General features: G+C 57.8%; 1 protein-coding gene across 5 annotated transcripts in view; it reads right to left on the reverse strand.

Moving 5' to 3' along the window:
- Window positions 1-12145, reverse strand: part of RNF213 (ring finger protein 213) — a 98333-nt gene extending 86188 nt beyond the window's left edge. For 2 of the 5 annotated variants that reach the window (XM_038546363.1, XM_038546362.1), the window contains exons 1-2: window positions 10995-11113; window positions 2727-2905 (exon numbers count right to left, since the gene is read on the reverse strand). In XM_038546363.1, coding sequence (XP_038402291.1) covers window positions 2727-2905; window positions 10995-11088 — 273 coding nt within the window. In that variant the 5' untranslated portion in view covers window positions 11089-11113. Of the gene's footprint in view, window positions 1-2726; window positions 2906-10994; window positions 11114-11988 lie in introns of those variants that run through there. The other 3 variants (XR_005364131.1, XM_038546364.1, XM_038546365.1) reach the window with 3 other exon arrangements.
- Between the last annotated feature and the right edge of the window lie 7862 nt (window positions 12146-20007).

Raw genomic sequence — 20007 nt, forward strand, 5'->3', positions numbered from 1 at the left:
TAAAGTTTGAAACAGTTCGAGAATCACCAAAACGCGACACAGAAACACGAACTGAGCAAATGCTGTTGGGAAAATGGCACCAACAGACCTGCTCGGTGCAAGGTTGCCGCAAACCGACAATTTGTACAAAATACCAAGTCTGCGAAGGGCACTAAAAGGAGGCGTGCCTGGGGGACTCAGTGGGTGAAGCATCTGTCTTCGGCTCAGTCATGATCCCAGGGTCCTGGGATGGGGTCCCACATGGGGCTGCATCTTCTTTTCTTCCTTTGCTGGGAGGGTAATTAGTCTCCAGCCCCCGGACTGTGCTCTGCCACGAGGGCTAAGTCACCTGTTACTGAGATTTTGCGAAGGTCCAATCAAGCTTATTCTGGTTGTTTTGCTCAATTTTGTTGGTGCTTCTCTGGAGGGACAGACCCCTAGAGGCCCCTTCTCTGACGTTTTTTGCTGGTATCCCTTCCCTATACTTGGGGTTTGTTTTTTTTTTCTTTTTATTTAGTTAGCTGATCTGATTGCAAGAATTTCCCCCACATCTTTGAGAAAATAACAGTTGGAGGCCACAGTCCATTCTGCCCTAAGGACGATACAAATGGGCCGAATGGGCCTGTCCGTGGTGGGGGATTCAGGAGGATTCCAGAATTTGGCCATAGAAGCTGAAGCAGTGATTAAATCTTATCTGAAACCTTCAGACGCCTTCCTGGAGTCCTTTTTCATAATGAAATCAAAGAAGAGCAGGTCAAAGGACACTTGTCATGCTGAGTGGTCCCACCATGTTACCTGCGGGTGCAGGGAGAACTCTGCCCCAAATGCTGACTTTAAACCAATTCTTTAGGGGCACCTGGGTGGCTCAGTGGTTGAGCATCTGCCTTCAGCTCAGGGTCTCGGGATCGAGTCCCACATCAGGCTCCCTGCAGGAAGCCTGCTTCTCCCTCTGCCTGTGTCTCTACCTCTCTCTCTGTGTCTCTCATGAATGAATAAATAAAATCTTTAAAAAAAAAATCAATTCTTTAATTTGATAGATTTCATATAAAAGCTTGCAGTTCTTTTTATTTTCAATGTTTGGGTTCAGAAGTGGGACATTTATACACTTACAGGTCATCTATTTATATCTTTCCAGTTGTGGACTACAACACATCACTGACCCATTTTTTCAGGGTCGTTGACTGTTTTCTTCTTGATTTCTATGAGCTTTTGACATATTGAGGCAACTCGTTCTCTGCTTTAAAAATACTTTTATGAAAATAAATAAATAAAATAAAAGTACTTTTATGTAGGGATCCCTGGGTGGCGCAGCGGTTTGGCGCCAGCCTTTGGCTCAGGGCGCGATCCTGGAGACCCGGGATCAAATCCCACATCGGGCTCCCGGTGCCTGGAGCCTGCTTCTCCCTCTGCCTGTGTCTCTGCCTCTCTCTCTCTCTGTCTCTCTCTGTGTGTGTGTGACTATCATAAAGAAATAAAAATTTTAAAAAAATATATTTAAATATTTAAAAAGTACTTTTATGTAAATACAAATATTCTCTATTTTTCCCAGGTTGTTTGCCCTTCTTTTGTTCTTATCATATTCTATACAGTTTTTAGTTCTTTTAAATCAAAGACACCAATCTTTTGTTTGTAGTCTTTCCCCCTGCATTAATTACTAGAAAGTCTTTCTCCATCCAGAGACCAGATAAATATTTATGTATATTTTCCCCCACTGTCCTTGTACGTACCAGGTTCTGACTCAGGGCTGTCTCTGCCGCTGCAGCGATCGCCCCCAGAAATCACTGTCTTACTGACTATGGCTTTGTGCCACGTTTTTGTTTGATTTAGTGTAATAAATCCCACTCAAGACTTTTCTTTTTCATAGCATTTTTGGTTATTCTTGCCCATTTTTGTTTCCAAAAGAGCCTTAAACTCACTCCGTTTACTTCAAGGTTAAAAAAGAAAACCCAGTCCTGCTGAGCTCAGTACCAGGTTCACTCACGGTGCTGCGCACCCTCCATGGGCAGGGCACCCCTCAGCACCCGTTTTCAGAGTCCACCTAAACCCTCACCATCCCACATCCTGCCCTGGACGGTGACTCGCCAACGGGAAGGACACACACGCACACACTCACATGCACAGAACACGCACCACACCGCACACACCCCCTACTCACACAGCCCGCTCACGCCCACACCCACGCACATACTGCACCATACCCCCCACACTTACACCCACCGCACATGCACACCCGGCACACAGCCCACGCCCGCACACACCGCAGCCCCGTGGGCGGCAGCTCCTCCCCCGGGGACCCAGACGCAGGAAGGCAGCGCCCTCCCTGGCGCCCAGCAGAGACCGCGGCCCCGGGCCCCACAGGCCGAGCTTCAACCGGGCGTCTGTCCAGGGGGCCCCGCAGGCGGCGGCCGGGCGCTGGCGCTCCCAGGGGGCCCAGGACGGCTCGTCGGGGGGGCGGCCCGCACCCACCCGGGGTCTGGGCCTCGGGACAAGGACGTCCGGGAGCCAGGTGGACGTGCCCGTGGCACAGCCCAGCCACCTGTCCGCGCCGGGAGCCACAGGGACCCGGAGCCACGGCCACCCGGGCACGGGGTGGGGGGCAGGGAGGGCGTCGGGCCGGAGGGACGGGCGTGCAGCCGGCAGAGGCGGCCTCAGGCCACGCGGGTGCGCGGACAGCTGCCGCTCCGTGTGGGCCCGCGCCCGCGCCCGCCACCAACCACCATGCCCGCCCCCGCGCCCGCCCTACTCACCCTCCGGCTGCTCAAGGACACGCTGGAAGGCGGCTCGTCCAGACTTCGCGGCGGGAGAGGACCTCTTGAGCCCGAGGACAGGAAAGGGCCGCCGTCCTCCCTCAGCTCCTGCCCGGGCTCCACCTCTCCCTCCGGGGCTGCCGCTGCCGCTGCCTCGCCGCCGCGGTTGTTCTCAGAATCTGTAAAGGTACAAGCACGTGGTCAAATCTCAGGAAAAGGCGAGGACGTCAGGGAGGAAGATCCTCCCAGGACGCTGTGGCCAGGTCAGTCCTCTCTCGCGTTACGCGCTCTCCCTGGGCCCAGTCTCTGCTCGCCCGTGGGCGTGAGGGGCCCAGGACCCTGGCCCCAGCCCCAAGGAAGGGGCCACACCCCAGAAGCAGCACGTGGGTCTGAGCATCCAACTCTCGTAATGTCAGCATCGGTGGGGGGGCCTGGCCCTGAGGCCTCCAACACTGTGTGCCGCTCCCCTCGCTGCCCCAAGCACTTCTTCCTCTCTTCACAGGGGCAGGCACCCCATTCTCAGCCCCTCTCACTGGGGCTCCTGGCCACCCAGAGTCTCCCAACGCCTCCTTGGTCCCCGGCCTCATTCATCCTTGCCGGCCGGCTGGTTTGCTTTCAGAGTCACACCTGCTTAGAGCTGTCATCCACATAGCTACCAGCACCTGAGCAGGGGCCCCTCCCAAACAGTCCTTCAGGGACGCTATTTTCAAACCTGGGTCTCCATGCCACTCCCCACACTCCAGATGGCTTTCTGCTCGGAACCCTCCCTCAGCCTGGCCTCCAAAGCCCCAGGCCCACTGGGCTCCCCTCCTGAAGCCCCTTCCTCTGCCCTCTTCATCTCTGTCCTTCCCTCTGTAAATTCTGGAGGGCAGGGACCAGAGCTTTGTTCCCCTTGGAGTCGCTGGCACCTGAAACATATAAGGCCATCAAGAGCCATCCACTGGATCGCTCTGACAAGACTCGCAATTAATAACAAATACATTAAACGTCTAAATACGCATATTCAGAAATTAAAGTTGCCCCAAGACGGGCCGCTTTGGCATGCAGATTATTCCCATCTGAAAAGACTCAAGAAGAAACTCTGCCCTTCCCCCCAGCAGCCTATAGGAGAGTTGAGATGGAGGCCCTGGGAGCCACCACAGATAGCCTCATGACACGATGAACTAGGGATGGCAGACGGGGGTACTCTGGCAAGGCCTGCTGGATCAGCCCTCTCTTGCAGGTCCCATGGTTTCTGGATGTTCACCTCCGACTCCTTTCCATCTTCCCGAGAGCTATTTTCTTCCCTTCACTGTCCCAGACGCCTACCGCCCTCTCCTGAGTTCAGGATGACATACACACCTCCCTTCACTTGTTTGCAATCTCTCACTGTGTAGAAATTAAATTTGATTTTCTCCTGTTAATCCGTCTCCCGTTGATTTAATTCTTAGACCAGCCAGAAGCATTTTGAAAAGTAGAGAAAAATTCCTCCTCCCCGATGACCTGATGTCGAAAGAACCGAAGCAGCAAGGATACCATGACACACAACAGCCCAGGGCCACTTGCCCTTGGCAATAAACTGTGAGCATTTTGGCCTTCTTTCTTCTACCAGCCTCCGCTGTGGGGCGGGCCCTGGGTAGCCTGATCCAATCAGAACCTGTCATTTCTCCTGGCCCCAGTGATTGGCAGGAAGTGCAGATGGCCTCCAGGGCTGGTTGCTGGGGTTTCAGACACATGGATTCCCTCCCCCTGGTCAGACAAACAGATGCCATGCACTGGAACTGGTGGACAGTCTGCCTCTGCGAACACAGCCAGCCTGAGGACAAAGCAGGGGGCCAGAGAAAGATGCAGAGACAGAGGAATTCGGGACAGAGAGGGAGCCCCGCAGAAACCCAAACCCGTGGATCGGGGGCTGAGTGTGTGCAGCTAGTGCATTCCTCCAGCTGATGAAGCAGGGAGCTGGGTTCCTGGGCACCTCCAATACAAACAGCCCCAGCGACTATGAGAATCAGTAAGGATTTTTCTAAAAAATGAGCTTCCCAAAAGGAAAACAAGAGGCGGTTCAAAGAAACAGAAATACAACTGACCTTTTAGCCCTCAAAAACACTGCTGGCTCCCTACTGATCAAGGAAATGAGAAAGGAATCTATGAGATACCATGTCTACCCATCTACTTGGCATTGATTAGCAAGATCGATAGAGCCCAGCGCTGGAGAGGCCTCGACCCGGGGAGACAAGAGACCTCCAAGCCCACAGGCCAGCAGGGCCAGAAGCCTTATGTCCTCACACAGCCTGGTTCTGGGGGCAAGATCCGGCCGCCAAGGGCCATACCGCAAAATAGTGGAACGAGGTGAGTGTCCAGTGATGCGGGAAACAAAGGCAGAGGAAAAATTATTAAACTTCCTTACTACCTACAGCCCACGGACATGTCCTTGAAACAGGCATGAGTGACCTTCCTCTAGGAATTCAGCTACCTCGATGTTCATACTTTGCTGAGGGCAACAGGCAACCTTAGCCTGACGCCCAGGACCCGTGAGTCTACTCTAACATATAATAATTCCAGGGACGCCTGGGTGGCTCAGCGGCTGAGTGTCTGCCTTGGACTCAGGGCGTGATCCCAGGGTCCTGGGATCCAGTCCTGCATCGGGCTTCCTGCAGGGAGCCTGCTTCTCCCTCCACCTGTGTCTGTGCCTCCCTCTCTGTGTCCTATGAATAAATAAATAAAATCTTTAAAAAAAAAACATATAAAAATGCTTTTGGAAACTTTCTTTATCTCTAAACTCCCAAGGTATGTGTTGGTGATCATCCCCCAAGCACATGACCCCCCAGTATACATCTGAAGGGTCTCATGACTGGTTTTACTAGATGGTAATAATGACGTTCTCCCCACAATAGCTAGCCCCCCCTCCCTGGGGTCTGGAAACCTCGCTTCCAAAATCCCTTAGGGACTTACGCTGTCCCTGACCCCCTCCCAATTTGACATTATATAATTGGCCACCCCTCACGACCCCAGTGCAGCTCTCTCTGCCCGCGGGTCCTGTCCCTGTGCTTTTAAAAAAGCCACCTTTTTGCACCAAAGATGTCTCAAGAATTCTTTCTTGGTTGCTAGCTTCAGACCCTCACGTCTCTCCTACATCACCCAGGACTGGGCTGGCAGCTGAGCCAGGCCCTGCCCCGTGGCAAAGCAAACAGTGCTGTAGCCAGTCCTGAACCAGAGGCTTGGGGAAGTAAGCGATGGATGTGGCACGACCCGCCCCCCCCCCCCCCCCCCCCCCCCCCCCCCCCCCCCCCCCCCCCCCCCCGCTTACAGAAACACGAGGGTGTGCGCATATTCCCACACAGAGGAAACATCCATAAGGGGACACATCAAATAGCTAACGGTGTTGTGTTAACTGGAGATGTGAAAGGCTGGGGGGCTCAGTGGTTTTGACACCTCCTACAATATGAGGGCCATTTGTGATGTGAGGAACAGAGACAAAAGAAATGTAGATAAAATTAAATGTCCTTTCACTTGTGACAAATACTTGAGACAGAGGAGTACATTCCTCCAGGAATTCCCAATCTGCATGCTAATGCCTTACTAGAGCCCAAACCCACCTTAGCTTGACACTAGCCAGGCCTCTGGGTTCCCAGAAGTTCCCAGAAGTCTTCTTTAAGATACAAAAATCCTTTTGGAAACGTTGCATTGTCTTTACCTCCCTCAAAGCACTTAGCTGTGCTTTTAATAAAGCCACCTTTTTGCACCAAAGATGTCTCAAGAATTGTTTCTTGGCTGCCGGCTTCAAACCCTCACGCCTCTCCTACATCACCCAGGACGGGGCTGGCAGCTGAGTCAGGCCCTGCCCCGTTATACTCCAAAGTGTATACAATAGCTCCTCATGATCCGGGGGCAGCTCTTTCAGCCCACAGATCCCGTCCCTGTGTTATAATAAAACCACTCTTTTCGCACCAAAAACATTTCAAGAACTCTTTCTTGACCATTCTCTCCAGAACTCGACTTCAAATCATCAATTCACAGCACGTGTGTTATCTCTATGATCCCCAAAATAAAAAGGGAAGTAGCTGGATTCAGTGAGAGTGAATCTTCCCTGGCCCTTAGTAGGCACGCTGCTCGTTACCCCAGTAAGTACCCCCAGCCACCCGACGGGGTAGGTACTTCTCCCAGCACCTATCTGCTAGATTAAAAAAAAAAAAAGGAAGAACAAATGGGGAGAAGGGTTTGAACCCAGGCATGGGGCTGCTTCCCGTGGCTTTACAGAGACCAGGCCAGGCCCTGGGGACAGGTGCTGGGGCCATGGTCCTTGCCTGCAGGACATTTTTGGCTGAATCAGAACATATTCCTGTCCCTCATCCCTAAAGCAGGCACGCACACTGGGCAGCTCGATCTCCCCTGGAGCTCCTGCTGACAGACTTGTGTGCACGTCCACAGACCTAAGGGTATCCAGGGAGCTAAGTGGGTCTGAGCTCCCCTGCAGATCCCCAAATCAGGTCAATGGCTAATTAGCGCATGAAGGAGGGAAGAAGGCAGGGGCCCGCGCTGGCAACCCCAAATCACTGCTACAACAAAATGTCATGCAAAATTAACTCAACCTAAATCAGTCAGCAAGGCCGACTCCGACACCCAGGCTCCCAACGAGAGCCCCTGCAGCAGGCCCCGGGGCCGCAGCACATGCCCCCCTGGGGTGGCCCCCAGCTGTCCCCACTCATCCCTCAGCTGCAAAACAGGGGTGCGCCTTCCCTGCCCGGGAGGCTAGAGCTAGTAGTAGTAGGCACACATCCCACGCTCCCCCTCCGGCGAGGCCCTGGGGGAGTCACATTCCCAGAGACAGAACCAGGACAGCGGTGGGAGCGTGGGAGCGTGGGAGCGGCTGCGGGAGGCAGGAGGCGGCAGGGGTTACTCAGGAGGATCCGTTTGGGAAGATGAGAAAGTTCTGGAGGGGGATAGTGGTGATTGATTAGGGAGCAGAAGGCCAGCGGAGGACAGAGCACAGGCTCACACCCTGCAAACCCACCCCCTCCGTGGGACCGGGTGATGCTCATCCAGGAAGCTCCCCACTGGCTTCGTGGTAACCCCGCCCTAGAGGGAAACCGCCTCAGCTAGACGACGGCCGGGCCTCCGCACCCTGGGAGCCCTCTGCAGCAGGTGCCAGTCCTTTTGGACCCTTTCCTTTCCCTGACCTCCCGCAACGCCCTAGGATATAATCAGCTGCCCCCCCACGGCGCTCTGTGCCCACGGGTCTGTCCCCGTGCTTTAATAAAACCACCATTTTGCACCAAAGATGGCTCAAGAATTCTTGGGGCGCCCGGGGGGCTCAGTGGTTGAGCGTCCGCCTTCGGCTCAGGGCGTGATCCCAGGGTCCTGGGATCGAGTCCCCCATCGGGCTCCCCGCAGCAAGGAGCCTGCTTCTCCCTCTGCCTGTGTCTCTGCCTCTCTCTGTCTCTCAGGAATGAATAAATAAAATCTTTAAAAAAAAAGAAAACCTTTGGGGAAAGTTCCTTTGTCTCTCCCCCTCCCAACTTAAAAGTATATCATCAATCCCTCCTGGCGACCCTCATGCAGCTTTTTCTGCCCAGGTCTCCTGTCCCTTTGCTTTAAAAAAAAACCACCTTTTTTGTACCTAAAACGCCTCAAACATTCCTTCTTGACCATTCACCCCCGAACCCCACACCAAATCACATCGTTCAGCTCCTCCAAACAGCGGCTCCAGCCTCTCTGGGCCCCCAGATCCCAGCCCTGCCCGCCACCCCGTAGTGCCAGGTCCAGGGTGCCTGCTTCCCCACCCCATCCATCCCATCTTCCTCACCCCACCCATCCTCCATCACCCCACCCTCCCCACCCCATCCTCCACACCCCACCCATCCTCCATCCCCCCACCTCACCCCACCCATCCCCCATCACCCCATCCCCCACCCTCCACACCCCACCCATCCCCATCCCCCACTGGCCCCTAAGCCCCAGGGGGGGCAGCCTGCCAGAGAAGATGCTGTACCGGGCCAGGCCAGGCGGCAGGCAGCGTGGTTTCAGTTTCTATTCCCGGTAAGCAGGAGGGGAGGAAGGAAGCTGTGGAGAGGTGGGAGGACTAAAGCACGGTTCCCCGGCCAGGGGTACTGGGGGGGACGGTCCAGGGGATTGGGTGGCCCCAGCTCCCACCAGCGGCAGGGAAGGGCCCTCCAGGTGACCCCAAGAAGCCAGCACCCCCCCAAGCAGCATGCCAGCATCTCAGAGGCGAGCAGGTGCAGGGCTGGGAACCCGACCCACCCTTCCAGCCCTGGGCAGCCCCCATATGGGGCCCCCCCCACCAAGGCTTCAGGGCATCCTGTGAAAGTGCCAGGCACCCAGGCCCTCACGGATCACCCTTTCCCCCGGTTCTCTGGTGAATACCTGCGCTGCCCTCAGCAATGCCCCGAGGGTCCCTCGCCCAAAACCAAAGGAGGCCAGAGGTAGAGTGGGCTCCCCCGAGACCCTGAGAAGAGGGAGGCCAGGCGGCCCCTCGGGGTTCTCCGCCTGCCACTCCGCTCCCGCCCCCCCCCCCTTTGTCTGGCTACAGTAATTCGTTTCCACCCCACACCCCACCCCTGCCTTGCCCTGATCCCAGACCCCATGACCTCCACTACAGGCCAGTGCCAGCAGGGGCTGGAGCTGCTCACCCACCCAGCCCAGGTGGTGGCCCTTCAGAGCAGATAGAGGGGTGGGAGGAGTCCCCCACCCCGGACCCCACCTTCCCGCCCATCACTTGGAGGCAGCCAGACCACAGCCACAGCTTCCTCCCAGCACACTAGGGACTTCACTTCCCTGTGCCTCACTCCGGGCATCCGTAAAATGGGAATTCATGACAGCTCCTCCCTCCATACTTGGCACAGCACCAGGCTCAGGGCAATTGCACCAACTGGTCTGATTTGGGTTTTTCTTGTTCATTTTTTCACCCTCTGGGGTCCCAAAGAGCCCCTGACAAGGTCTCCCACTCAGGCGGATGTTCTAGGGACCAGGGGAGATTCCAGCTGGACAGGAGGAGCTCAGCGGCGCCGGGCTGCAGAATCCAGACAGCAAGGAATCAATGAGGAGAGCCGACACTGAGCAGATCGGAGCGCGACTTGCGCAAGTCAAGTCCCCGGCGTTCCAAAGGAAGACAGACTCCCCAGGTCTGACCCCAGCCAGGGCTCCCCTCTAAAGGGGCCGCAGCAGAAGGAAAGCAAACACAAACTGACAACCAGAGCAGCCTCCTACAGCCCAATAAAAGCATCCGTGACGTGAGCACTGTGCACACGGGCAACAGAAACAGGAGTAAGGAGCCAGTGACTCCCCCCACCCTTGACACCCAGTGCCCCCTCCCAGATTACCCAGAGATCTGCGAGCAAGAGGGGCTGGTACCGACAGCATCTACTGACTCGCGTGCAAACACGCACGCACACGCACACACCTCACGTGACCTTCTAGAGGACTTTCTTTGGTCCAGAAATTATTAATTGAGCACCTACTATGTGCCAGGCACTGTGCCAGGGACTTGGGAGTAAAGCAGCTAACAAGTGTGAAGGGCTCATCTGAAGACACACGCTGCCGTGGTGCAAATGCTAGGAGGGCAAACAGTGTTGGCGAAGTGGCAGGAGGGTGGGGGGAGGCAGGTGTAGTCCTCAATGGGGCGGTCAGAGGGGGCCTCCAGGTGGGAGGGCCAAGGAGCAAAGGCCAAAAGGAGGTGAGGGGGTAATGGTGCTGCCCTGAGGAAGGGGATAGTCCAAGCTGAGGGAACAGGCAGTGCAAAGGTCCCGTGGTCCAAGAACACCAGGGAAAGGAACGAAGGCAGCCTGCGGTCCTGGACACCAGGAGAGTTGAGGACCGACCTGAGCCAGCAGGTGAGGGCCACCTGACACGGTTCCCCTTTCAGGCACCAACCTGCCACCCCTCACCAGTAAGGGTCCTGTCCAGGCTCTGGGGACCCCGTGCCCCTCACAGCACCTGGGATACCACTTGCACACGGCATCCTCTGAAATCCACTGAGACCCCCCAGCCCGGCCCGAGACCCCTGGTCCGGAGAAGGAGGAGAACCCTGGAGTTCCCTCCAAGAAATGAAACCAAAAGTTTTTAAAAAGTGACAAAAGCCCTGGGCAACAGGACCAGATGAAACTGTTTTTCTGGCACAAGCGCGTCTTCTAGGAAGTTCCTCAGCCACACGCCCAGGCCCTCTCGGAGCACCCGCTGCTGCCGCCCGCTGAGCTGCCTGCCGGCCAGCTTCCACTTCAGCGCAGGGAATGGGGCTCCGCTGCCGCCCAGCGCACGGCCCCCCGCGGCCCTTACCTGGCTCGGCTGCCTGACGCAGCCTCTGTCCACACTGGCTGCAGAACTTGGGGGCCTTGTCCTTGGAGACGTACCCACACGACACACACTCCATTCCTCCGGGATGGGCTCCCGCAGGTCTGCAAGAAAAGGGAAGGGTCCCGGGGCCGCGGGCTATATACCGAGCCTCCTGTCATGTGACCACAGCCCGGCTTCAGTTTCATTTTCTGGGAAAGTGAAATTACGGCACCAGAAGGTCCTCCGCACAATCGAAACCCAGCGCTAGCGCCTCCCCGCCTGCAGCGCTCAGAGCCCCGACCCCCCCACCCCTGTCACCCAGTGCCAGCGCCTCCCCGCCTGCAGCGCTCAGAGCCCCGACCCCCCCACCCCTGTCACCCAGCGCCAGCGCCTCCCCGCCTGCAGCGCTCAGAGCCCCGACTGCCTCCAAGTCTTCCAAGTCCAGTCCCCGCTACTGGCTCCCGCCCCCCCCCCCAAGGCCCCAGCACCCTGTTCCCTCTCTGCCTCCCCAGCCAGGGGCGCCCTCCCGGGCTCTCCATCACTCGGCGAGTCTAAGACCTGCCCCCCTGGCCGAGGCTGGGGGTAGGACACCCTGAGAGCTAGGGGTGGGCAGACGGGGGCTTGTTCCAGGCACAGGCGCAGCGCTTGCAAGACCCCGGGACAAGGCACGGGGTGAGGGTGGACGGGGGCGCAGGGACTGAAACCCCGTGCACAGGTGACGGGGGCTAGGTGCGGCACACAGCCCTGCAGGGATGCCACAGCCCACCCGAGGGACAGCCCGCCTGGGAGCCCCGGGCTGACGGGGCCAGGGGTCAGGATCCCTGCTCCCTGCCGGCCCTGCTCCCACCCCAGTGCCACCCCGCGCCCCCTGACTGGGCTTGTTCCCGCGGGAGCCTGGGGGGCAGAGCAGAGCCGAGCCACACTGGTGTGTGCGCGCGTCCTGGCCCAACCCGGGGGAGCCCTGGCCCCACCTCCCCCTCCCGCTCTGGGCCCTCACCCACACTTTCCGGGCCTCCCGGGGGCCCAGGCCGCCGCCCCTACGCTGTCCTCCTCTGCGGGGCTCTACTTGGCCCTCGGGCGGGAAGTCCCAGCGGGCTCGGAGGCCTCCCCCAAGCTCCGATTGCTTCCCGCCGCGCCAGGAGCCCGAGCGAGGACCGGAGGCCGGCCCCAGCCGACTCCACCCCATCAGCTGCCACACTTTGTCCTGCCCCTTTTCCCAGCTGGGGAACTGCCCCAAACTCGAAGCCCATTCCTCCGACCGCCGCCCCGCCTGGTGTGGAGGGTGGGGTCAGGGTGCAGGGGGGCGGGGGCAGGAGGGAGTCAGGGGGCAGGGGCGGGGCGGGGGCAGCAGGGATGGGTCGGGGAAGCAGGGGGTCAGGGGCGGGGCAGCAGGGGGGTCAGGTGTCAGGGGCGGGGCAGCAGGGGGCTGCAGGGGTGGGGCGGGGGCAGCTGGGGACGGGAGTCGGGGGCCAGGGGTGGGGCAGCAGGGGGCGACAGGGAGCAGGGGCGGGGCGGGGCAGCAGGGCTGGGAAGGGGGGCCAGGGGCGAGGCAGCAGGGGGCGGCAGGGCAGGGGCGGGGCGGGGCAGCAGGGCAGGGGCGGGGCAGCAGGGGGGTCAGGTGCCAGGGGCGGGGAGGGGCAGCCGGGGATGGGAGGCGGGGCCAGGGGCGGGGCAGGGGCGGCAGGGGTGGGGCGGGGCGGGGGCAGCAGGGCAGGGGCGGGGCAGCAGGGGGTCAGGGGCGGGGGCAGCAGGGGTGGGGCGGGGGGGCCAGGGGCGAGGCAGCAGGGGGCGGCAGGGCAGGGGCGGGGCAGCAGGGGGGGGTCAGGTGCCAGGGGCGGGGCGGGGGCAGCCGGGGATGGGAGTCGGGGGCCGGGGGCGGGGCGGCAGGGGGCGGCAGGGCTGGGGCGGGGCGGGGCGGCAGGGGTGGGGGGCCGGCCGCCCCCGTCTCCGCCGTCCTTCCTTGCCAGCCCCCCAGCCCCCCCCAGCTCGTGGCCCTCCAGGCCGCCCGGGCCGGGGCGCACCCTGGAAGCCGGGCAGGACGCTGCGCGGCGGGGCGCGGGCTCCGGGGGCGGGAGCCTCCTCCTGGAAGTTACGGCGGACGCGGCCAGGGCCCCTCGGGCCACGGCTCGGGCGCGGCGACTCGAGCGAGAGCAGGGATCCCGCGGGGGGCTCCGCGGCCGCCCCGCACCCAGCGGCTGCCCGGGGCCGGGGCGGGTCCGCACGGCGGGAGGGGCGGGACCCGGAGCCCGGGGCGGAAAGCGAGCGGGCGCCGGCCGGGGGCGGCGGGGAGGGGCGGCCCGCAGCTCGCAGGCGCCGCGCCCCAGGCCACGGCCCGCGCCCCCGCCGCCGCCCGATTTCGTTTCTGGGGTCTGGGTCCCGCAGGGGGCGGCCGGGATGTCCCCAAGGCGCCCCCCCACCGCGGACCCGGCGCGCGGCCCGCGGGGATCCTGGCCCCTGGGGTGCGCACCGGGGTCTCCCCCAGCAGCCCCAGCCGCGGCCCGGAACCCTGGACAGCGCCCACCTCCCTGCACAGCCAGCGGCCAGGGAGGGACACAGGACACCCGGCGGGTCACTGGGCCAGCTTCAGGCTCCCGGGGTGCAAAGTGGAGGTCACCAGCCCCATGGCATCGGGGCCTTGCGCAGATTAAGTGAACCCAGCAGCAGAAGGTGGTGGAGGGTTTCCAGCCGCCTGGGCGCTGGGATGGCCACTGATAACCAGGAGGCCACCCCAGCCTGCGCTTGCACCCAGTCCCCACTGTCCCTCAGTGTCCTCATCTGTGAGCTCATAGCGCAGCATCCCAGGGCTGTTGGGGAATCTAGCAAATGTTGGCATTCCAGGGCCCAAGCAAAGTGCTTGACCTGCATTCCTCAGTCCCTACTCTCCTCACTGTCCAGCCCTCAGAACCAGTTCAGCCTGAGAGCACGTGTGGGCACAGGTGCTGCTACAAACTCCAGTTCGGATAATTATTATCAAATGTAATAAGCCGGGGTTCCCGTCCTGCCCGTGTCTCCAACCCTCTCCTTTCCACATGCTCCAGCCACACACGGCTTCCTCTGGAATGCCAACGGCAAACTCAGTTCTTGGGGTTCCCTTCCCGCGGTGCCCACCCCTGCACAGCTGGCTTCTTCATTCAACCCAGCATTGCTGAGTTCAGGCGGTGCTTAGGGGGTGCTCAGCGCAGGTGGCCGTGATTGATCTCATATTTACTCGAAGCCACAAACGCCTACTCACGACCAGCTACTCCCACTGTCTAGTTCATCTGGATCTGGGCAGGACCCAAGCCATGTCCACTGCTGTGGCCCTTGCCCTTGTGAATTCGTGTGGGGCCCAGGAGAGAGAGCTTGTCCTGAAAGAAAGGGCTCCAGGCAGGGCGCGAGGCCGCGCAGGCTGGACCGGGCTGTGCCTTCTGGGTCCTCGCAGGAGAGGGGGCTTAGCCAGAATCCAGGGAAGGCTCCCAGTGCTCAAAGATGCTCCACGGTGGGATTCCTCTGGGAGCAGTGAGCGAAGGAAGGGCCCAGTGCTACCTTACACTATCCTGTGCCTCTGTTAGATTTGGGGAGATGCCAGCAGAGCAAAACCCAGATGCCCTTCCACGCCGGTAGTGACAAGCTAGCCCTGCTGGCCTGGTGGCACCTCCTGCATGGGCCCTGGGGGCAGGGGTGGCTCATGTAATCCAGAACCCTGAGCCTGCCCAAAATAACAGGAAGTGGTTGACAGCCCAGCACAGTGGGCATTGCTGTCAGAAGGTCTGTAGCCTGGGGGCACCTGGGTGGTTCAGGGGTGGAGAGCCTGATTTTGGCTCAGGGCGTAATCCCGGGGTCCTGGGTTGGAGTTCCACATCGGGCTCCCCAGAGGGAGCCTGCTTCTCCCTCTGCCTGTGTCTCTGCCTCCCTCTCTGTGTCTCTCATGAATAAATAAAATTTTAAATTAAAAAGAAAATATCAAAACATTAAAAAAAAAACCCCTCTGTAGTCTGGCAGGGGCAGGATGCACCTCCTGGGCAAGTCAAAGAGCTGAGAAAACACACCTGCTTGTGTGGTGTAGCATGTTTGTTATAAAACCCAACATAGCTTTAGGAATGAGATTGCTTCTGGTGAGAGACAACACACCAAGGGAGACATCCTTTGGTTTTTTTAAAAAAATTGTTATCTATTCATTCATGAGAGACATGAAGTACGTAAGTGGCATAGTTGGCGTGGACATCCTGTTCTGACAGGTGCAGATACAAGCCACCAGAGAAAAGCAGAGGTTCCGGATGCTTCCGCCTCTCGGTGCTGAAAACCTGGCAGTAAGTGGCCCTGTGGACAGGACACCTGCACCAGACAGATGGTTAGTGACCCAAAGAACCAAGTCAAAACTCATGGAGTACACGAAATAAGGACCAAACGAAGAAAAGATGGAAAAGCCAGGTGTTATGAGTCCACTCTGAATACTCAGAGAAGACCCCTTCTGTTCCCTGGCCTGTATCAATGCAATAAGTGTGTATGTGGAATATGCACACTATTTTTTTTTTTTATTCATGAGAGACACAGGGGGGGCGGCAGGGGCGGCCAGAGGGAGAAGCAGGCTCCATGCCGGGAGCCGGACGTGGGACTCGATCCCGGGTCTCCAGGATCACAGCCTGGGCTGAAGGCGGTGCTAAACTGCTGAGCAACCCGGGCTGCCCTGCACTCTATTTTTGAAGAAAATAATAAATATACTATGGCATAAAATAATATATAAATGTAATATATGATTTAATACCATTAGGAAATAAGAAAGAGGGGGATCCCTGGGTGGCTCAGCGGTTTAGCGCTTGCCTTTGGCCCAGGGCATGATCCTGGAGCCCCGGGATCGATCCCACGTCAGGCTCCCGGCATGGAGCCTGCTTCTCCTTCCGCCTGTGTCTCTGCCCCTGTCTCTCTCTTTCTATGTCTATCATGAATAAATAAATAAAATCTTAAAAAAAAAAAAAAGAAAGAAGAAAGAAAATAGCAAGATAAAAGGACAACAGCAGATGTGGTTTCCATTGCGGGGCTGAGCCAGGAACAAAGATTGACATTGTTGCAAGAGGAGGATGGGGTCGTGAGGAAACGTTGCAGGCGGTGCCAACCTCAGCTTTGTCCCTACACATAGGGTGGTGTTGACCCTGCAGGATTGAATCTCTCCTCTCGGCTCAACGTTCACAAAGAGCCCGACCCCTCCCCGTGGAAGATCCCCTGGCGGCAGGCCTGTCCAGTCATTATTCCCGGGGTCAGCTGCATGACGTCAGTGGAGGGGCCCGTTGACTCTAGCCACGTGGTCTCCTGGGCCAAGCCAGGTGTAGAATATCTTCCAGATCCTGTGGATGTTGGATCATTTGAAATGTCCTTGATCTTGATATTGCAACCACCAGCATTTGTAGAATGGATTCAGTGGGACCCAAAACTCACTTTGTTAGCCAACCTGGCTCCTCACCTGCACATACTGAGACTCCTGGGGTCGCCTGCAGAAAGGATGCTCTCCAGCGGAGAGGCCCCCTTTGCAGGAGCGTGAGGGCCGGCAGGGGTGGGGGAGGCCGAGCACAAGGCTGCCTTATGAGGAGAATGTAGGCCTGGGGACATGTGGTTCTGCACTGCCCACAGCACAGCTCTGTGGCCTTGGTCTGGATCGGCGTGTCCAGACATCTCAAAGCAGGGCTTGTATGACCGGGCCGGGCCGAACAAAACACTCTCATTTATCCCAGAGCTGTGTAAATAAAAACCGTGCAAAATAAGAGGGCCTGGAGTGCTCGGCTTTGGCTGCATCTACTGTACCAGCCTGCTTCAGATCCTATCTTCAGCTCTGGTCTTTTCCTATGGAAAGACCCCAAATCTATTTGAAGGAGACTTGGCAGTCAAGCTGCTCATGAAACAGGTTTTGGGGTACAGATTGGTCGGGGCTGAGTTTGGCTGGTGAGAGGTTTCTGGGCCTGGATAGTCTTGAGCCCATTGAGTCTAATCCATCCCAGGGTCAGATGTTCCTCAGGTTAAAACAGTGGAATCTAGAAACATCCTCGATCGGCCCCGACCGAGTCCCCACATGGGCTGCAGGCCTGTGAGGCCAGATAAGCATCCCCCGGGGAAGTGCTATGGTTCCTTTTTTGTTTAGGGGCCACAGGGCACAGAATTGAGAAGGAAGTAACCGAGTGACTTCATGGCTCATAGGCAGCGTTCTCCTTACACGAGTGTGTCTCCATCCCCCCAGCCATCAGATTTAGGGCCACCTGATCCAGTATGACCCCATCTGAACACAACTAATTACATCTTCAAAGGATGTAATTTCCAAATAAGGTCAGAGTCACAGGCTTCTAGGGTCAAGAATTCAACTCTTTTCCAGGGACAGAATCCCTCCTACCACAGGCACCAGCTCCGTGGGCTTTCCCAAAAGTCCTCTAAAAAATGCAGCCCTTGGGCCCTGCAAAAGTTCACAGGGTTTGGATAAACTTGGGTCCTTCCACAGGATTAAAATTATTTTAAACAGTGGAGGAGCAGGGAGAGGTTCTCTGTCAGCATCAGTAGCTGAATTTATGGAGGATAGATAGACCTACAGGGAACAGATTTTATACAAATAACCACGTTACAGGGGATCCCTGGGTGGCTCAGCGGTCTGGTGCATGCCTTTGGCTCAGGCTGTGATCCTGGAGACCCAGGATCGAGTCCCACATTGGGTTCCCTGCAGTGAGCCTGCTTCTCCCTCTGCCTGTGTCTCTGCTTCTCTCTCTCTCTCTCTATCATGAATAAATAGATAAATCTTTAAAGAAAAAAAATAATCACGTTACAGCCAGAAAAAGGTTTGGTGTTGTCTCCAGGTCAGCCCAGACAGGGTAGCCTGGCCCCAGGCAGGCTAAGGGTGATGGTCCCTGCCCCACTCTAGCTCTAATGGGGACACCCACTGCTCCCATTAGCATGGAGAGCAGCCTGACCCACGAGAAGGCCTTGCTGGCTGCAGGGCCTGCAGGGACGTGGCCACCAAGCCTGTAGCTGCCGCCTGTAAAGGGCCGGTGGCACTGGGGGCCCTGCTCCCTGGTGGCTTCAGACCGCAGAGCGGGGGTGATGGAGCAGTCACACTGGGCCCCCGACCTCGCCCTGGATCATTTCCCTGGGGTCAGGGGAGGAACACAGAGCTGCCACTACAGCCTGAGACCTAAAGCTTCCCTCTCACCCCCTCCTCCACGCTGCTGGGAGCTCTCCATCATCAGAGTGCTGCATCGAGCCACCTCCTGCTGGGGCTACCGCCCCAAGGTGCTCATCGAGGAAGGGCATTCGGTTCGTGCGCAGAGGGGAGAGCAGGAGAGAGCCCAAGAAAGGACAGTGCCAGGAGGTCCGGTTCTGGGCGGCGGCCGCTCCTTAAGTGCCTGATAGCCACCAGGCCCTTCTCACCCTGCTCTGCAACGAGCCCTGAAAAGGCTCTTTGGAGGATGTGGAAATTAAGGGCCGGGGAGACGAGACAATTCATTCAACGACACGCAGCGAGAAACGAGAACGGCCTGGCCTCGAGAGAGCTCTCTGCAAAAGCTGGCCGTCGCCAGCAGATTCTGACGACCACCTCCTGGGATGGAGCGGGGACAGCACAGGCCCGAGCGAGGAGCTCGGAACAGCCGGGGCCTCCGGACCATGCTGGATGCACATCTCACACCTGGGGCATCCAACGCGGCAGCCATGCGACACGGCTGGCACGAAGCTCTCGAAGCGTGGCTGGTCTGAACTCAGACGTCCCGCGGAGCACAGCTCACAGTGGGGTTCGAGATGTCGTGTGAGAGAAAGCACGTCGACTATCTCCTCTGTAAGTGGTGTACAGGCCACGTGTCCAAAGGATAGGATTGTGGGTGTAACAGGTTAAATAAACTTAATTTCAGCTGCGATTTGTTCAGTGAGGCTACTGGACGCGGCAAGACGGCACGTGTGGCTCACATGTGTGGCCCGTGTCGTGCTTCCATGGAGGGCACAGTTCTGGGTCAGCGTTCACTGTAGTCAGGGCTCCGGGAGCTGCTGTGACAGGTGGCCAGTGCCGTGGCGGGTGCTCAGCAGATGCCCTCCTCACTCTCTCTGCCCTAAACTTGGCCATTCTCAGTATGTGGCTTCGTGGGCACCAGGGAGGTCCTCTCCTGCCAGCCCGCCGGCCAGCAAGGGGAGCAAGAGCTTGCAGGAGGCAGCTCCCAGGACCTCTATTAGTTCGCCAGGGCTGCTGTAACAGAGTTGCACAGACCTGGAGGAGCCAAGGTCTGGGGGGTCAGCACGGTCGGTTCCCTCTGAGGCTATGAGGCAGCAGCTTTCCCAGCTCCTCCTCCAGCTTCTACGTGTCTGAACCAAACCTTCTCTTCTTACAAGGGCTGAGCTGCCTGGATTAGGGACTCACTTAACTAATTACACCTGGTATGACCCTATTTCCAAATGAAGTCACATTCTTAGATACCAGGAGTCAAGAACTACAAGTCAGCATATGAATCTTGGCGGGGGTGGGGGGGTGCGGTGCAGGCAGTGTCCAGGCACGGCACACACCACCACCCACATCTCAGGGACATGGCTACACTCACCGGAGGGGCCGGGAACTACAGTGGTGCTGGTGGCACCGTCGCCCCGCCAGCCAGCTGCAGGTGGCACACCAGCCAACGGTAGCATCCACACCATCCCGGAGGCCCTGGGTCACAGGCCAGGGCCCAGAGGGGCTTATCTGCTGATGAGGGGTGACAGTGGGGCCCGTCCTGCATCCTTCAGCACTAAATCCCAAGCTCTTCCCATGCTGTCATGGCCATACCAGTCTTTTCTCTTTTTCTAAAATTTAACTTTAATATAAATTAATTATAAATTAAGCTTAAGTATATGACTTATTATATATTATTATATTAATATACAGATTAATTTTAAAACGTCATTTTTAACTATGAATGTATCGTTGAGAAATTGAACCATACGTATATGGTTAAAATCAACTGAAGCAGTACAACATCAGAATAATTCCTTTTATCAGTTTGATGGTATCTTTCCAGGACTTTTTAAAAAACCTGTACAAACATCA

The sequence above is a fragment of the Canis lupus genome, chromosome 9 (assembly GCF_011100685.1).
Source record: "Canis lupus familiaris isolate Mischka breed German Shepherd chromosome 9, alternate assembly UU_Cfam_GSD_1.0, whole genome shotgun sequence".
Lineage (NCBI taxonomy): Eukaryota > Metazoa > Chordata > Mammalia > Carnivora > Canidae > Canis > Canis lupus.